The 17456-nt window shown below is 48.8% G+C and overlaps 1 protein-coding gene across 1 annotated transcript in view; it reads right to left on the reverse strand.

Annotated features, from left to right (window-relative positions):
- Positions 1 to 17456, reverse strand: part of TTC21A (tetratricopeptide repeat domain 21A) — a 325510-nt gene that overhangs the window by 285491 nt on the left and 22563 nt on the right. Inside the window, exon 3 of the mRNA XM_063925168.1 lies at positions 16362 to 16472. Coding sequence (XP_063781238.1) covers positions 16362 to 16472 — 111 coding nt within the window. The remainder of the gene's footprint in view (positions 1 to 16361; positions 16473 to 17456) is intronic.

Consider the following 17456-nt stretch of genomic DNA (forward strand, 5'->3'; position numbering starts at 1 on the left):
CCACGGCACTGCCAGCGCATCCACGAATGCTGCTTGAGGATCCCTTGTCCTTGCTCCGAAGACCGGAACCTTGTGATTGTGTCGAGACGCCATCAGATCCACATCTGGAAGACCCCACCTTTCCACGAGGAGTTGAACCACTTCTGGATGGAGGCCCCACTCGCCGGCATGCACGTCCTGACGACTGAGAAAGTCAGCTTCCCAATTTAGGACTCCCGGAATGAATATTGCCGATAAGGCAGGTAGATGGCGTTCTGCCCACTGTAGAATCCGTGAGACTTCCTTCATTGCTAGGCGGCTTTGAGTGCTGCCTTGATGATTTATGTAAGCCACTATGGTGGCGTTGTCCGACTGTACTTGAACAGGACGGTTCTGAATCAAATGCTGGGCTAGGTTCAACGCATTGAAGACCGCCCGCAATTCCAGAATGTTGATCGAGAGGAGAGATTCTACCTTGGTCCACCGACCCTGCAAGGAGTGCTGCTCCAGCACCGCGCCCCAACCTCTTAGACGGGCATCTGTCGTCAACAGGACCCAGTTGTATATCCAGAAGGGACGGCCTCTGCACAATTGTCGGTCCTGGAGCCACCAGAGCAGCGACAAACGGACCTCCGGAGTCAAAGAGATCATTTGAGACCTGATCCGGTGAGGCAGGCCGTCCCACTTGGCTAGAATCAGCTTCTGGAGGGGGCAAGAATGGAATTGAGCATACTCCACCATGTCGAATGCTGATACCATGAGGCCCAGCACCTGCATTGCCGAATGTATCGACACTTGCGGACGAGAAAGGAAGCAACGAATCCTGTCCTGAAGTTTCAGGACTTTCTCCTGAGACAAGAACAACCTCTGGTTGTAGTGTCCAACAGCGCTCACAGATGCACCATGCTCTGAGTAGGGACCAGGGAGGATTTCTTCCAGTTGATGAGCCACCCGTGGGCTTGTAGAAACCGGACCGTCATATCCAGATGACGCAGGAGAAGATCTGGGGAATTTGCCAGGATTAACAAGTCGTCCAGATACGGCAGTATCCTGACCCCTTGATGGCGGAGTACCACCGTCATAACTTTGGTGAAGACTCGCGGAGCCGTTGTTAAACCAAAAGGTAATGCCCGAAACTGGTAATGGAGGTTGCCAATAGCGAACCTCAGGTATTGTTGATGTGACACTGCTATAGGAATATGCAGGTAAGCATCCTGTATATCCAGGGAGACCATGTAGTCCCCAGGTTCCAAGGCCAGAACTATAGAGCGAAGGTTTTCCATACGGAACTTGGAAACCTTCACAAACTTGTTCAGTGCCTTGAGGTTGAGAATGGGCCGGGAGGACCCATTCGGTTTCGGGACTAGAAACAGCGGAGAATAGTACCCCCGGCCCCTCTGAGCAAGAGGCACCTGTACTACGACTCCTGTATCCAGGAGGGTCTGTACCACCGAATGCAGAGTGTTTGCCTTTGTCTGGTCCGACGGGACGTCTGTCTGGCAAAATCGATGAGGGGGTCGGTTTTTGAAGGCTATGGCGTAACCTCGAGTGACGACTTCCCGTACCCAGGCATCTGAAGTGGTCTTCAACCATTCCTGGGTATACCCTAGAAGCCGGCCCCCCACCCTGGGAGCCCCCCGGGGGAAGGCCCGCCCCATCATGCGGCAGGCTTATCGGTCTTGGCTGCTGGCTGACGGGCAGCCCAGGCTCTTTTGGGCTTCGGCTTACCAGGTTTGGAAGTGCGGGCCTGCTTATGGTATGCCTGACCTTTTACTTTACCTGAAGGACGAAAGGGGCGAAAAGACGTGCCTTTGGTCTTCGACACAGAAGGAGCTGTATCAGGCAGACAGGCAGTTTTGGCAGTAGCCAAGTCAGCCACTATCTTATTTAAGTCCTCCCCAAACAGACTATCCCCCTTGAAAGGGAGTACCTCCAGGGTTTTTCTAGAGTCCAGATCCACAGACCAGGATCTCAGCCACAATATCCTGCGAGCCAGGACTGACGTAGTAGAGGCCTTGGCTGCTAGGATACCGGCATCAGAAGCCGCCTCTTTAATATAGCGAGAAGCTGTGACAATATATGACAAGCATTGTCTAGCATGGTCAGAGGAGATTTCAGCTTCTAACTCCAAGGCCCATGCTTTAATAGCCTCTGCCGCCCATGTAGCTGCAATAGTGGGCGTTTGTGCAGTACCCGTGAGGGTGTAAATCGCTTTTAGACAACCCTCGACACGTTTATCCGTAGGATTTTTTAGAGACGTGACGGTAGTGACAGGTAGAGCTGAGGAAACCACCATCCTAGCCACATGTGAGTCTACTGGAGGAGGCGTTTCCTAATTCTTAGACAGCTCTGGCGCGAGAGGATAGCGAGCCAGCATCTTCTTTTGAGGCACAAACTTCGTACCCGGCTTTGCCAGGGTTCCTGACGTATATCCACTAGGTGGTCAGAGTGAGGTAAAACTTGTTTAATCACCTTCTGACGCTTGAACCTATCTGGTTTCTTAGGAGGAACGGATGGCTCGGGATCATCCGTAATCTGCAGAATTAACTTAATAGCCTCAAAAAGATCAGGAACATCCACATGTGAACTACCCTCCCCATCAGCCGTATCTGAGTCAGAACCTGTGGGGTCAGTGTATGTGCTGTCTTCATCAGACGAGGTGTCAGTGGATTGTGAGGAGACGAGCGCTCGCTTGGAGGACCTCTTGGAATTAGGCGAGCGATGGTCAGACTTTTTAGCAGTCAGGGACTGGTTCAACTTCTTTAATTGAGCAGATAAATCATCCGCCCACGGCGGGTTAGCTGCAGGGACCACATACGGTTGTACCGGCATTGGGGGTCCCATAGGGGGTGTTAGTTTTTGAACTAGCGTATGCAGAAGTGTGGAAAAAGCGGCCCACGGAGGGTCAGTGTATGCCTCCGTTGCCACAGTCCCACTGGGGGGCAAGGAGCCCCCAGAACCAGAGCCCACAGCTGCTATATTCTCCTCATATGTGCCTGTGGCTTCAGCAACACCAGATGTGTGTTCTGCCCCAGAACCGTTACCCTCAGAAGCAGACATAACTTGCAGTATGAGGTAACACAGTACAATTATTAGCAGCCCTATATCCCTAAACCCAAACCCCTGCGCAGTGTAGTCAGCACCAGCAGAGATAAAGGAGAGATATGGTGACTAAATCACAGAGAAAAAATAAGAATTTACTTACCGATAATTCTATTTCTCGTAGTCCGTAGTGGATGCTGGGGACTCCGTCAGGACCATGGGGAATAGCGGGCTCCGCAGGAGACAGGGCACATCTAAAAAGCTTTTTAGGTCACATGGTGTGTACTGGCTCCTCCCCCTATGACCCTCCTCCAAGCCTCAGTTAGGTACTGTGCCCGGACGAGCGTACACAATAAGGAAGGATCTTGAATCCCGGGTAAGACTCATACCAGCCACACCAATCACACCGTACAACTTGTGATCTGAACCCAGTTAACAGTATGATAACAAAACGAAGTAGCCTCCGAAAAGATGGCTCACAACAATAGTAATAACCCGATTTTTGTAACAATAACTATGTACAAGCATTGCAGACAATCCGCACTTGGGATGGGCGCCCAGCATCCACTACGGACTACGAGAAATAGAATTATCGGTAAGTAAATTCTTATTTTCTCTAACGTCCTAGTGGATGCTGGGGACTCCGTCAGGACCATGGGGATTATACCAAAGCTCCCAAACGGGCGGGAGAGTGCGGATGACTCTGCAGCACCGAATGCGAGAACTCCAGGTCCTCCTTAGCCAGAGTATCAAAATTTGTAAAATTTTACAAACGTGTTCTCCCCTGACCACGTAGCTGCTCGGCAAAGTTGTAATGCCGAGACTCCTCGGGCAGCCGCCCAGGATGAGCCCACCTTCCTTGTGGAATGGGCATCTACATATTTCGTCTGTGGCAGGCCTGCCACAGAATTTGCAAGCTGAATTGTACTACAAATCCAGCGTGCAATAGACTGCTTAGAAGCATGAGCACCCAGCTTGTTGGGTGTATACAGTATAAACAGCAAGTCAGACTTTCTGACTCCAGCAGTCCTAACTATATATATATATATATATATATTTTTAGGGCCCTGACCACGTCTAGTAACTTGGAGTCCTCCAAGTCCCTAGTAGCCGCAGGCACCACAAGAGGTTGTTTCAGGTGAAAACGCTGACACCCCTTCATGAAGAAACTGGAGACGAGTCCCAGTTCTGTCCTGTTCAAATGGAAAATTTTAATATGGGCTTTTGTAAGACAAAGCCGCCCATTCTGACAATCGCCTGGCCGAGGCCAGGGCTAACAACATGGTCACTTCCCATGTGAGATATTTGTCAACAGCATGGTCACTTTCCATGTGAGATATTTCAAATCCACAGATTTGAGCGGTTCAAACCAATATGATTTTAAGAAATCCCAACACTATGTTGAGATCTCACGGTGCCCCTAGGGGCACAAAAAAGCTGTATATGCAATACATCCTTTACAATCTGGACTTCAGGAACTGAAGTCAATTCTTTCTGGAAGAAAATCTACAGGGCCGAAATTTAAATGTTAATGAACCCCAATTTGAGGTCCAAAACACTCCTGTTTTCGGGAAGTGTAGAAATCGACCTAGTTGAATTTCCGTCGTGGAGCCTTCCTGGCCTCACCCACGCAACATATTTTCACCACATGTGGTGATGACGTTGTGCGGTCACCTCCTTCCTGGCTTTGACCAGGGTAGGTATGACCTCTTATGGAATGCCTTTTCCCCTCAGGATCCGGCATTCAACCGCCATGCCGTCAAACGCAGCCGCGGTAAGTCTTGGAATAGACATGGTACTTGCTGAATCAAGTCCCTTCTTAGCTCCCCAGGCCCTTAGTCCTCTGTGAGCATTTCTTGAAGTTCCGGGTACCAAGTCCCTCTTGGCCAATCCGGAGCCACTAGTATAGTTCATACTCCTCTATGTCTTATAATTCTCAATACCCTGGTTATGAGAAACAGAGGAGGGAACACATACACAGACTGGTACACCCACGGTGTTACCAGAACATCCACAGCTATCGCCTGAAGGTCTCATGACCTGGCGGAATACCTGTCCCGTTTTTGTTCGGGCGGGACGCCATCATGTCCACCTTTGGTCTTTGCCAACGGTCCACAATCATGTTGAAAAACTTCCCTATGAAGTTTCCACTCTCCCGGGTGGAGGTCATGCCTGCTGAGGAAGTCTGCTTCCCAGTCGTCCACTCCCGGAAAGAACACTGCTGACAGTGCTATCACATGATTTTCCGCCTAGCGAAAAATCCTTGCAGTTTTCACTGCCCTCCTGCTTCTTGTGCCGCCCTTCTGTTTACGTGGGCGACTGCCGTGATGTTATCCCACTGGATCAATACCGGCTGACCTTGAAGCAGAGGTCTAGCTAAGTTTAGAGCATTATAAATTTGCTCTAAGCTTATTTATGCGGAGAGAATTCTCCAGACTTAATCACACTTCCCTGGAAATTTTTTCCCTGTGTGACTGTTCCCCAGCCTCTCAGGCTGGCCTCCGTGGTCACCGGCATCCAATCCTGAATGCCGAATCTGCGGCCCTCTAGAAGATGAGCACTCTGTAATCACCACAGGAGAGACACCCTTTTCCTTGGATATAGGGTTATCCGCTGATGCATCTGAGGATGCGATCCGGACCATTTGTCCAGCAGATCCCACTGAAGAGTTCTTGCGGGAAATCTGCCGAATGGAATTGCTTCGTAATAAGCCACCATTTTTACCAGGACTCTTGTGCAATGATGCACTGACACTTTTCCTGGTTTTAGGAGGATCCCGATTAGCTCGGATAACTCCCTGGTTTTCTCCACTGGGAGAAACACGTTTTTCTGGACTGTGTCCAGAATCTTCCCTAGGAACAGTAGACGTGTCGTCGGAAAAAGCTGCGATTTTGGAATATTTAGAATCCACTCGTGCTGTCGTAGAACTACTTAAGATAGTGCTACTCCGACCTCCAACTGTTCTCTGGACCTTGCCCTTATCAGGAAAGCGTCCATGTTTCTTTTAAGAAAAATCATCATTCCGGCCATTACCTTGGTAAAGACCCGGGGCGCCGTGAACCATCCAAACGGCAGCGTCTGAACTGATAGTGACAGTTCTGTACCAGGAACCTGAAGTACCCTTGGTGAGAAGGGCAAATTTGGACCTGTAGGTAAACGTCCCTGATATCCAGTGACATCATATCGTCCCCTTCTTCCTGGTTCGCTATCACTGCTCCGAGTGACTCCATCTTGATTTGAACGCTTGTATGTAAGTGTTCAAATATTTCAGATCTCACCGAGCCGGTTGGCTTCAGTACCACAATATAGTGTGGAATACTACCCCCTTCCTTGTTGTAAGAAGGGTACTTTGATTATCACCTGCTGGGAATACAGCCTGTGAATTGTGTGAGGGGGAGACGTCTCGAATTTCCAATGTACACCTGGGATATTACATGTAGGATCCCGGAGTTCCCTTGCGAGTGTTGCTGAAACTCTTGAGATGACCCCCTACCGCACCTGAGTCCGCTTGTACGGCCCCAGCGTTATGCTGCGGACTTGGCAGAAGCCGTGAGGAGCTTTCCTGGGAATGAGCTGCTTGCTGCAGTCTTCTTCCCTTTCCTCTCCCCCTGGGCAGATATGACTGGCCTTCGCCCGCCTGCCCGTATGGGGACGAAAGGACTGAGACTGAAAAGACTGTGTCCTTTTCTGCCAATATGTGACTCGGGGTAACAAAAGGTGGATTTTTCAGCTGTTGCCATGGCCACCAGGTCCAATGGACCGCCCCTTTATACGGCAATACTTCCATATGCCGTCTGGAATCTGCCTCACCTGACCACTGTCGTGTCTTCGTCTGGCAGATATGTACATCACATTTACTCTTTGATGCCAGAATGCAAATATGCCTCTGCGCATCACACATATATAGAAATGCATCCCTAAAATGCTCTATAGACAATAAAATCCTGTCCCTGTCAAGGGTATCAAAATTTTCAGTCAGGAAATCCGACCAAGCCCCCTCAGCGCTGCACATCCAGGCTGAGGCGATTGCTGGTCGTAGTATAACATCAGTATGTGTGTATATACTGTTATGATATTTTTCAGCTTCCTATCAGCTGGCTCCTTGAGGGCGGCCGTATCTGGAAACGGTAACGCCATGTTTTTTATATGCGTGTGAGCGCCTTGTCCACCCTAAGGTGTGTTTTCCAACTCGCCCTTACTACTGGCGGGAAAAAGGGTATACCGCCCATAACTTTCTGTCGGAGGAACCCCACGTATCATCACACACTTCATTTAATTTTTCTGATTCAGGCAAAACTACAAGTAGTTTATTCCCACCCTACAAAATACCCTTATTTGTGGTACTTGTGGTATCAGAAATACGTAACACCTCCTTCATTGCCCTTAACATGTAACTTGTGGCCCTAAAGGAAAAATACGTTTGTTTCTTCACCGTCGACACTGGGGTCAGTGTCCGTGTCAGTGTCTGTCGACCGACTGAGGTAAATGGGCGTTTTTACAAGCCCCTGACGGTGTCTGAGACGCCTGGACCGATACTAATTTGTCCGCCGGCTGTCTCATGTCGTCAACCGGCTTGCAGCGTGTTGACATTATCACGTAATTCCATAAGTAAGCCATCCATTCTGGTGTCGACTCCCTAGAGAGTGACATCACCATTACAGGCAATTTTCTCCGTCTCCTCACCAACATTTTCCTCATACATGTCGACACACACGTACCGACCTACAGCACACACATACAGGGAATGCTCTGATAGAGGACAGGACCCACTAGCCCTTTGGGGAGACAGAGGGAGAGTTTGCCAGCACACACCAAAAGCGCCATAATGTATATAACAACCCTAGAAGGTGTTGTTTCTATATATGGGCTCTTAATATATAATTATATCGCCAATTTATGCCCCCCTTCTCTTTAACCCTGTTTCTGTAGTGCAGGGGAGAGTGGGAGCCTTCCTCACCAGCGGAGCTGGTCAGGAAAATGGCGCTGAGTGCTGAGGAGAATAAGCTCCGCCCCTTTCACGGCGGGCTTTTCTCCCGGTTATTAGGAAAACTGGCCTGGGTTAAATACATACATATAGCCTTAATGGCTATATGTGATGTATTTATTTGCCAAATAGGTATTTATATTGCTGCCCAGGGCGCCCCCAGCAGCGCCCTGCACCCTCCGTGACCGTGTCAGTGAGCCGTGTAGCAACAATGGCGCACAGCTGCAGTGCTGTGCGCTACCTCTCTGAAGACTGTGAAGTCTTCTGCCGCCTGTTTCCGGACCTCCGTTCCGCCGTCTTTCTTCAGCGTCTGTAAGGGGGATCGGCGGCGCGGCTCCGGGACGAACCCCAGGCTGACCTGTGTTCCGACTCCCTCTGGAGCTCAGTGTCCAGTAGCCTAAAACTTCAATCCTCCTGCACGCAGGTGAGTTGCAAGTCTCTCCCCTAAGTCCCTCGTTGCAGTGATCCTGTCGCCAGCAGGAATCACTGATTAGAAACCTAAAAAAAACTTTACTAAACAGCTCCTTAAGAGAGCCATCCAGTTTGCACCCTTCTCGGACGGGCACAAAAACCTAACTGAGGCTTGGAGGAGGGTCATAGGGGGAGGAGCCAGTACACACCATGTGACCTAAAAAGCTTTTTAGATGTGCCCTGTCTCCTGCGGAGCCCGCTATTCCCCATGGTCCTGACGGAGTCCCCAGCATCCACTAGGACGTTAGAGAAATACGTAATACAGTATATCTTTGTGAAAATCCTATATTAAATAACACCTGACGCACCAAGCCCCCTCAGGTTATAGAATATAGCGATAGCAAGTTGAGTGAAAGACACGAGATGGACACCACTCAGCTATCAATGCACACACAAACAGTCACAGTTTGTACAATGCAGAGGTTATTACTAACAATAATACTGCACTGGACTAGCTTACACAGCTATATAGTCAATAGATATAATACTACACAGTAAGAAACTGGATGTATATCACAGGGTAATTGTACTATAAACTCCTGACTAAATGCACTCTTTCTTACTAACACTGACTAAAAAGGCAGGTAGAATACTTAAGTGTCATGTAAATGCACAGCGCTGACAACCAGGCGGCTTTACATAGGAGGATTTGCCCAAGCAGTCCCAGGAACAGTGAGCTGAGGAGTAATGGCGTCACAAAACATTTACCACCGCTGCTGCCCTTGAAGTCTTCACTTTTTACCTCATAAAAAGCTTTTCTCAGGGCTGCTTGGAGCAGCCCCTCTGTTAAGTGCCTGCTTACTGCAGCACCAACTGACAAACTTAGCTTCTGTGCTGGGAGGCGGGGTGATATAGGAGGTGGCGCTGTGCATTCTGGGAACAGTCAAAGTTTTGACCCTGTTGGTGCCTCGGATCAAGATCCTACTCTACACCCCATTGTCCACACTTGTGGAGCCCAGTGTACCCTGCAGCAGAAAAATAGATAAAATATATATTTGGGATGAAAGTGCCACAATATTAATAAATTTTCACTGAAACGTTACTTTATATACCTAAGTAAACTGTTTGTGTCCGCAAGTGCCGCACCTGGGTTATATATATATATATATATATATATATATATATATATATAGTGTGTGTGTGTGTGTGTGGCAATATTTTTATTGGTTGGCTATTACTTCTAGGTACAGTGTTTCCTGAATTCAAGTTTTGGGGCCTGAGCAGAAGAAATGGGTTTGAACCAAAGGGAATCTCCTTTGCTGTGTTGGTTGCTATGAAGCAGATACATAGAGGAGATCTATATATTACCTTCTATACTGGATTAACATAAATATATCTAGATGCAGCTGTCCAAGGAGTTGACCTCAGATCAGATGTGGCCATCCAATCTCCTTCCCAATGAACTCCACTAACACATGCATAGCCCGGTATCTGGATGACAGGTCGACAGTTAAAAGGTCGGCAAGCAATAGGTTGACACCGAATGGTCAACATGCATATGGTCGACTTGGTCAAAAGGGCGACAGGTTCAAATGGTCGACATGACAAAAGTTGACAGAGCATATGGTCGACATGAGTTTTTAGATTTGTTTTATTTTTGGGACTTTTTCATACTGTACCATCCAGGTGGACTACAAATGAGAACGGTAACCTGTGCAGAGCGAGGCACCTTGCCCAAAGCACGGCGAGTGAAACGAGCCGTAATTGGGGGGTCCACATGCTGGAAGGGAAATTTTTGACACCTAAATAACATAAAAAACTCATGTTGAACTTTTCATGCATCAAACATTTCCATGTCGGCTTTTGACCATGTCGATATTGTGCATGTCAACCATTTGGTGTCAACCTTGACATTGTCAACTTTCTGTCTGTCGACCCTTTGATCCATAACCATATAGCCCAACGGCCCCACTTATGCAATACACTTACCGGGTCTGAATATGGAAGCAAAGTGACAGCAGTAGTTTTCCTTTTGCTTCTAGCCCTATGCAGGGACAGTTCTCTGTCCTGGCACCCGAAGGATGCTAATTGCAAGCTGTAATCTACATTACTGCATTGTGATTATGGGTGCTACTGTCACATCACAGCAACATTAAAAATGCTGGATGTGAAAAAATAAGATTTTACTCACCGGTAAATCTATTTCTCGTAGTCCGTAGTGGATGCTGGGAACTCCGTAAGGACCATGTGGAATAGCGGCTCCGCAGGAGACTGGGCACAACTAAAGAAAGCTTTAGGACTACCTGGTGTGCACTGGCTCCTCCCTCTATGACCCTCCTCCAGACCTCAGTTAGGATACTGTGCCCGGAAGAGCTGACACAATAAGGAAAGGATTTTGAATCCCGGGTAAGACTCATACCAGCCACACCAATCACACCGTATAACTCGTGATACTATACCCAGTTAACAGTATGAAATATAACTGAGCCTCTCAACAGATGGCTCAACGATAACCCTTTAGTTAAACAATAACTATATACAAGTATTGCAGACAATCCGCACTTGGGACGGGCGCCCAGCATCCACTACGGACTACGAGAAATAGATTTACCGGTGAGTAAAATCTTATTTTCTCTGACGTCCTAATGGATGCTGGGAACTCCGTAAGGACCATGGGGATTATACCAAAGCTCCCAAACGGGCGGGAGAGTGCGGATGACTCTGAAGCACCGAATGAGCGAACTCTAGGTCCTCCTCAGCCAGGGTATCAAACTTGTAGAATTTAGCAAATGTGTTTGACCGCGACCAAGTAGCTGCTCGGCAAAGTTATAAAGCCGAGACCCCTTGGGCAGCCGCCCAAGAAGAGCCCACCTTCCTCGTGGAATGGGCTTTTACAGATTTAGGATGCGGCAGTCCAGCCGCAGAATGTGCAAGTTGAATCGTGCTACAGATCCAGCGAGCAATAGTCTGCTTTGAAGCAGGCGCACCCAACTTGTTGGGCGCATGCAGGATAAATAGCGAGTCAGTCTTTCTGACTCCAGCTGTCCTGGAAACATAGATTTTTAGGGCCCGGACTACGTCCAGCAACTTGGAGTCCTCCAAGTCACGAGTAGCCGCAGGCACCACAATAGGCTGGTTCAAATGAAACGCTGAAACCACCTTTGGGAGAAATTGGGGACGAGTCCTCAATTCCGCCCTATCCATATGGAAAATCAGATAAGGGCTTTTACAAGACAAAGCCGCCAATTCTGACACACGCCTGGCCGAAGCTAAGGCCAACAGCATGACCACTTTCCACGTGAGATATTTTAGTTCCACGGTTTTAAGTGGTTCAAACCAAAGCGACTTTAGGAAATTCAACACCACGTTGAGATCCCAAGGTGCCACTGGGGGCACAAAAGGGGGCTGAATATGCAGCACTCCCTTAACAAATGTCTGAACTTCAGGTAGTAAAGCCAGTACTTTTTGGAAGAAAATCGATAGAGCCGAAATCTGGACCTTAATGGAACCCAATTTTAGGCCCATAGTCACCCCTGACTGTAGGAAGTGCAGAAATCAACCTAGCTGAAATTCCTCCGTTGGGGCCTTCCTGGCCTCACACCACGCAACATATTTCCGCCATATGCGGTGATAATGGTTTGCGGTCACTTCTTTCCTAGCTTTAATAAGCGTAGGGATAACTTCCTCCGGAATGCCCTTTTCCTTCAGGATCCGGCGTTCAACCGCCATGCCGTCAAACGCAGCCGCGGTAAGTCTTGGAACAGACAGGGCCCCTGCTGCAGCTAGTCCTGTCTGAGCGGCAGAGGCCATGGGTCCTCTGAGATCATTTCTTGAAGTTCTGGGTACCAAGCTCTTCTTGGCCAATCCGGAACAATGAGTATAGTTCTTACTCCTCTCCTTCTTATTAGTCTCAGTACCTTGGGTATGAGAGGCAGAGGAGGGAACACATACACTGACTGGTACACCAACGGTGTTACCAGAGCGTCCACAGCTATCGCCTGAGGGTCCCTTGACCTGGCGCAATATCTTTTTAGCTTTTTGTTGAGGCCGGACGCCATCATGTCCACCTGTGGCCTTTCCCACCGGTGTACAATCATTTGGAAGACTTCTGGATGAAGTCCCCACTCTCCCGGGTGGAGGTCGTGTCTGCTGAGAAAGTCTGCTTCCCAGTTGTCCACTCCGGGAATGAACACTGCTGACAGTGCTAACACATGATTTTCCGCCCATCGGAGAATCCTTGTGGCTTCTGCCATTGCCATCCTGCTTCTTGTGCCGCCCTGTCGGTTTACATGGCGACCGCCGTGATGATGTCTGACTGGATCAGCACCGGCTGGTGTTGAAGCAGGGGTCTTGCCTGACTTAGGGCATTGTAAATGGCCCTTAGTTCCAGAATATTTATGTGTAGGGAAGTCTCCTGACTTGTCCATAGTCCCTGGAAGTTTCTTCCCTGTGTGACTGCCCCCCAACCTCGAAGGCTGGCATCCGTGGTCACCAGGACCCAGTCCTGTATGCCGAATCTGCGGCCCTCTAGAAGATGAGCACTCTGCAGCCACCACAACAGCGACACCCTGGTCCTTGGAGACAGGGTTATCAGCCGATGCATCTGAAGATGCGATCCGGACCACTTGTCCAACAGATCCCACTGAAAGATCCTTGCATGGAACCTTCCGAATGGAATTGCTTCGTAAGAAGCCACAATCTTTCCCAGGACTCGCGTGCAGTGGTGCACCGACACCTGTTTTGGTTTTAGGAGGTCTCTGACTAGAGATGACAACTCCTTGGCCTTCTCCTCCGGGAGAAATACTTTTTTCTGTTCTGTGTCCAGAACCCTCCCCAGGAACAGTAGACGCGTTGTAGGAACCAGCTGCGACTTTGGAATATTCAGGATCCAGCCGTGCTGTTGTAGCACTTCCCAAGCTAGTGCTACACCGATCAACAACTGTTCCCTGGACCTCGCCTTTATAAGGAGATCGTCCAAGTACGGGATAATTAAAACTCCCTTTCTCCGAAGGAGTATCATCATTTCGGCCATTACCTTGGTAAATACCCTCGGTGCCGTGGACAGACCAAACGGCAACGTCTGGAATTGGTAATAACAGTCCTGTACCACAAATCTGAGGTACTCCTGGTGAGGAGGGTAAATGGGGACATGCAGGTAAGCATCCTTGATGTCCAGTGATACCATGGAATCCCCCTCGTCCAGGCTTGCAATCACCGCCCTGAGCGATTCCATCTTGAACTTGAACCTTCTTATATAAGTGTTCAAGGATTTTAAATTTAAAATGGGTCTCACCGAACCGTCCGGTTTCGGTACCACAAACATTGTGGAATAGTAACCCCGTCCTTGTTGAAGGAGGGGTACCTTGATTATCACCTGCTGAGAATACAGCTTATGAATCGCCTCCAGCACTGCCTCCCTGTCCGGGGGAGCTGTCGGCAAGGCAGATTTGAGGAAACGGCGAGGGGGAGACGTCTCGAATTCCAGCTTGTACCCCTGAGATACTACTTGTAGAATCCAGGGATCCACCCATGAGCGAGCCCACTGGTCGCTGAAGTTCTTGAGACGGGCCCCCACCGTACCTGGCTCCGCCTGTGGAGCCCCAGCGTCATGCGGTGGACTTAGAGGAAGCGGGGGAGGACTTTTGTTCCTCGGAACTGGCTGTATGTTGCAGCTTTTTCCCTCTACCTCTGCCTCTGGGCAGAAAGGACGCGCCTCTAACCCGCTTGCCTTTCTGGGGCCGAAAGGACTGTACCTGATAATACGGTGCTTTCTTTGGCTGTGAGGGAACATGGGGTACAAATGCTGACTTCCCAGCTGTCGCTGTGGAAACGAGATCCGAGAGACCATCCCCAAACAACTCCTCACCCTTGTAAGGCAATACTTATATGTGCCTTTTAGAATCTGCATCTCCTGTCCACTGCCGAGTCCACAATCCTCTCCTGGCAGAAATGGACATTGCGTTTATTTTAGATGCCAGCCGGCAAATATCCCTCTGTGCATCTCTCATGTACAAGACAGCGTCTTTAATATGCTCTACGGTTAGCAATATAGTATCCCTGTCTAGGGTATCAATGTTTTCCGACAGGGAATCTGACCACGCAGCTGCAGCACTGCACATCCATGCTGAAGCAATAGCCGGTCTCAGTATAATACCTGAGTGTGTATATACAGACTTCAGGATAGCCTCCTGCTTTCTATCTGCAGGCTCCTTCAGGGCGGCCGTGTCCGGAGACGGTAGTGCCACCTTTTTTGACAGACGTGTGAGCGCTTTATCCACCCTAGGGGATGTCTCCCAACGTGACCTGTCCTCTGGCGGGAAAGGGTACGCCATTAGTAACTTTTTAGAAATTACCAGTTTCTTATCGGGGGAAGCCCTTGCTTCTTCACACACTTCATTTAATTCATCAGAAGGGGGAAAAACCACTGGTAGTTTTTTCTCCCCAAACATAATACCCTTTTTTGTGGTACCTGGGGTAATATCAGAAATATGCAACACATTTTTCATTGCCGTAATCATGTAATAGGGTGGCTCTATTGGAATGTACACTAGTCTCATCATCGTCGACACTGGAGTCAGTATCCGTGTCGACATCTGTGTCTGCCATCTGAGGTAGCGGGCGTTTTAGAGCCCCTGATGGCTTTAGAGACGTCTGGGCAGGCACAGGCTGAGAAGCCGGCTGTCCCACATCTGCTATGTCGTCAAACCTTTTATGTAAGGAGTCTACACTGTCGCGTAATTCCTTCCACATAACCATCCACTCAGGTGTCGACCCCGCAGGGGGTGACATCACATTTATCGGCACCTGCTCCGCCTCCACATAAGCCTCCTCATCAAACATGTCGACACAGCCGTACTGACACACCGCACACACACAGGGAATGCTCTGACTGAGGACAGGACCCCACAAAGCCCTTTGGGGAGACAGAGAGAGAGTATGCCAGCACACACCAACAGCGCTATATAACACAGGGATTAACACTATAACTGAGTGATTTTTCCCAATAGCTGCTTGTATACACAATATTGCGCCTAAATTAAGTGCCCCCCCTCTCTTTTTACCCTATGTAGTCTGGAAACTGCAGGGGAGAGCCTGGGAGCGATCCTTCCAGCGGAGCTGTGAGGGAAAATGGCGCCAGTGTGCGGAGGGAGATAGCCCCGCCCCTTTTTCGGCGGACTTCTCCCGCTTTTTTCTATGTATATCTGGCAGGTGTATTTTACACATATATAGTCTCTATGACTATATTATGTGTTATTTGCCAGCCAAGGTACTCAATATTGCAGCCCGGGGCGCCCCCCCCCCCCCCCCCCAGCGCCCTGCACCCATCAGTGACCGGAGTGTGAGGTGTGCATGGGAAGCAATGGCGCACAGCTGCAGTGCTGTGCGCTACCTTGATGAAGACCGAAGTCTTCTGCCGCCGATTTCCAGGACCCTCTTCTTGCTTCTGGCTCTGTAAGGGGGACGGCGGCGCGGCTCCGGGACCGGACGACCGAGGCTGGGCCTGTGTTCGATCCCTCTGGAGCTAATGGTGTCCAGTAGCCTAGAAGCCCAAGCTAGCTGCAAGCAGGTAGGTTCACTTCTCTCCCCTTAGTCCCTCGTAGCAGTGAGTCTGTTGCCAGCAGATCTCACTGAAAATAAAAAACCTAAAATAAACTTTCTTTTGCTAAGAGCTCAGGAGAGCCCCTAGTGTGCATCCAGCTCAGCCGGGCACAAAATTCTAACTGAGGTCTGGAGGAGGGTCATAGAGGGAGGAGCCAGTGCACACCAGGTAGTCCTAAAGCTTTCTTTAGTTGTGCCCAGTCTCCTGCGGAGCCGCTATTCCTTATGGTCCTTACGGAGTTCCCAGCATCCACTAGGATGTCAGAGAAATTATAAATATTCCCATAAGAAAGCATCTGTTAGTGAATATCAAGAGAGAGAAAAAATAGTTAAGGAGAGATCTTACCAATAAATTCACTTTTCTTCTGTGCATATATAAGTAACATAATTGCGCATAATGAGACTTCTGGGACATCCTCGATGGACTCCAGCTCTCTAATGGCTTCCTGCACACGATCTGTTAGCATCATATAAAAAAATGATTACGTTAATTGTGAGCACATCTATAAAACCAATTACTTTAACACAATAGACACATTACAACATTACAGCCACCATAGCTGAAATAAGTGATAGAGGCCCAGATTTATCAAGCCTTGGAAAGTGATAAATTGCACGGTGATAAAGAACCAGCCAATCAGCTCCTAACTGCCATGTTACAAGCTGGGTTTGAACAATTACAGTTAGGAGCTGATTGGTTCATACTTTATCACCGTGCAATTTATCATTCTCCAAGACTTGATAAATCTGGGCCAGAGGGACTGTATAATAAATAGTGTATGTTGTGAAGTGTACATGGTTTTTATCCTTGAGGTCCTTTACAAAAGTACTTAAAATTGATCATCATCTATTTTCTTTTGCACTGCCCTCTTCCTTTTGTGTATAGGATCTCTTGAAAATTATATTGACAAATTGTTGTATGATTCCTGCAATTTAGTCAGACTTTCTACAAGCCATGGGGGTAATTCCAAGTTGATCGCAGCAGGAAATTTTTTAGCAGTTGGGCAAAACCATGTGCACTGCATGAGGGGCAGATATAACATGTGCAGAGAGAGTTAGATTTGGGTGTGGTGTGTTCAATCTGCAATCTAAATTGCAGTGTAAAAATAAAGCAGCCAGTATTTACCCTGCACAGTAACAAAATAACCCACCCAAATCTAACTCTCTCTGCACATGTTATATCTGCCTCCCCTGCAGTGCACATGGTTTTGCCCAACTGCTAAAAAATTTCCTGCTGCGATCAACTTGGAATTACCCCCCATGTGCATACACTTGTTAAAGGGATGTTTCCTGCAGACAGTGGGGGTCATTCCAACCTGTTCGCACGTAGTGGTTCTTCACTGCGGTGCGAACGTGTCAGAACTGCACATGCGCGGCGCCCGCAATGCGCACACGCTTCGTTGCCCAGCGACAGCCATCACCGGGCAACAACAGGAAGAGA

This window comes from Pseudophryne corroboree, chromosome 5, assembly GCF_028390025.1.
Source record: "Pseudophryne corroboree isolate aPseCor3 chromosome 5, aPseCor3.hap2, whole genome shotgun sequence".
Lineage (NCBI taxonomy): Eukaryota > Metazoa > Chordata > Amphibia > Anura > Myobatrachidae > Pseudophryne > Pseudophryne corroboree.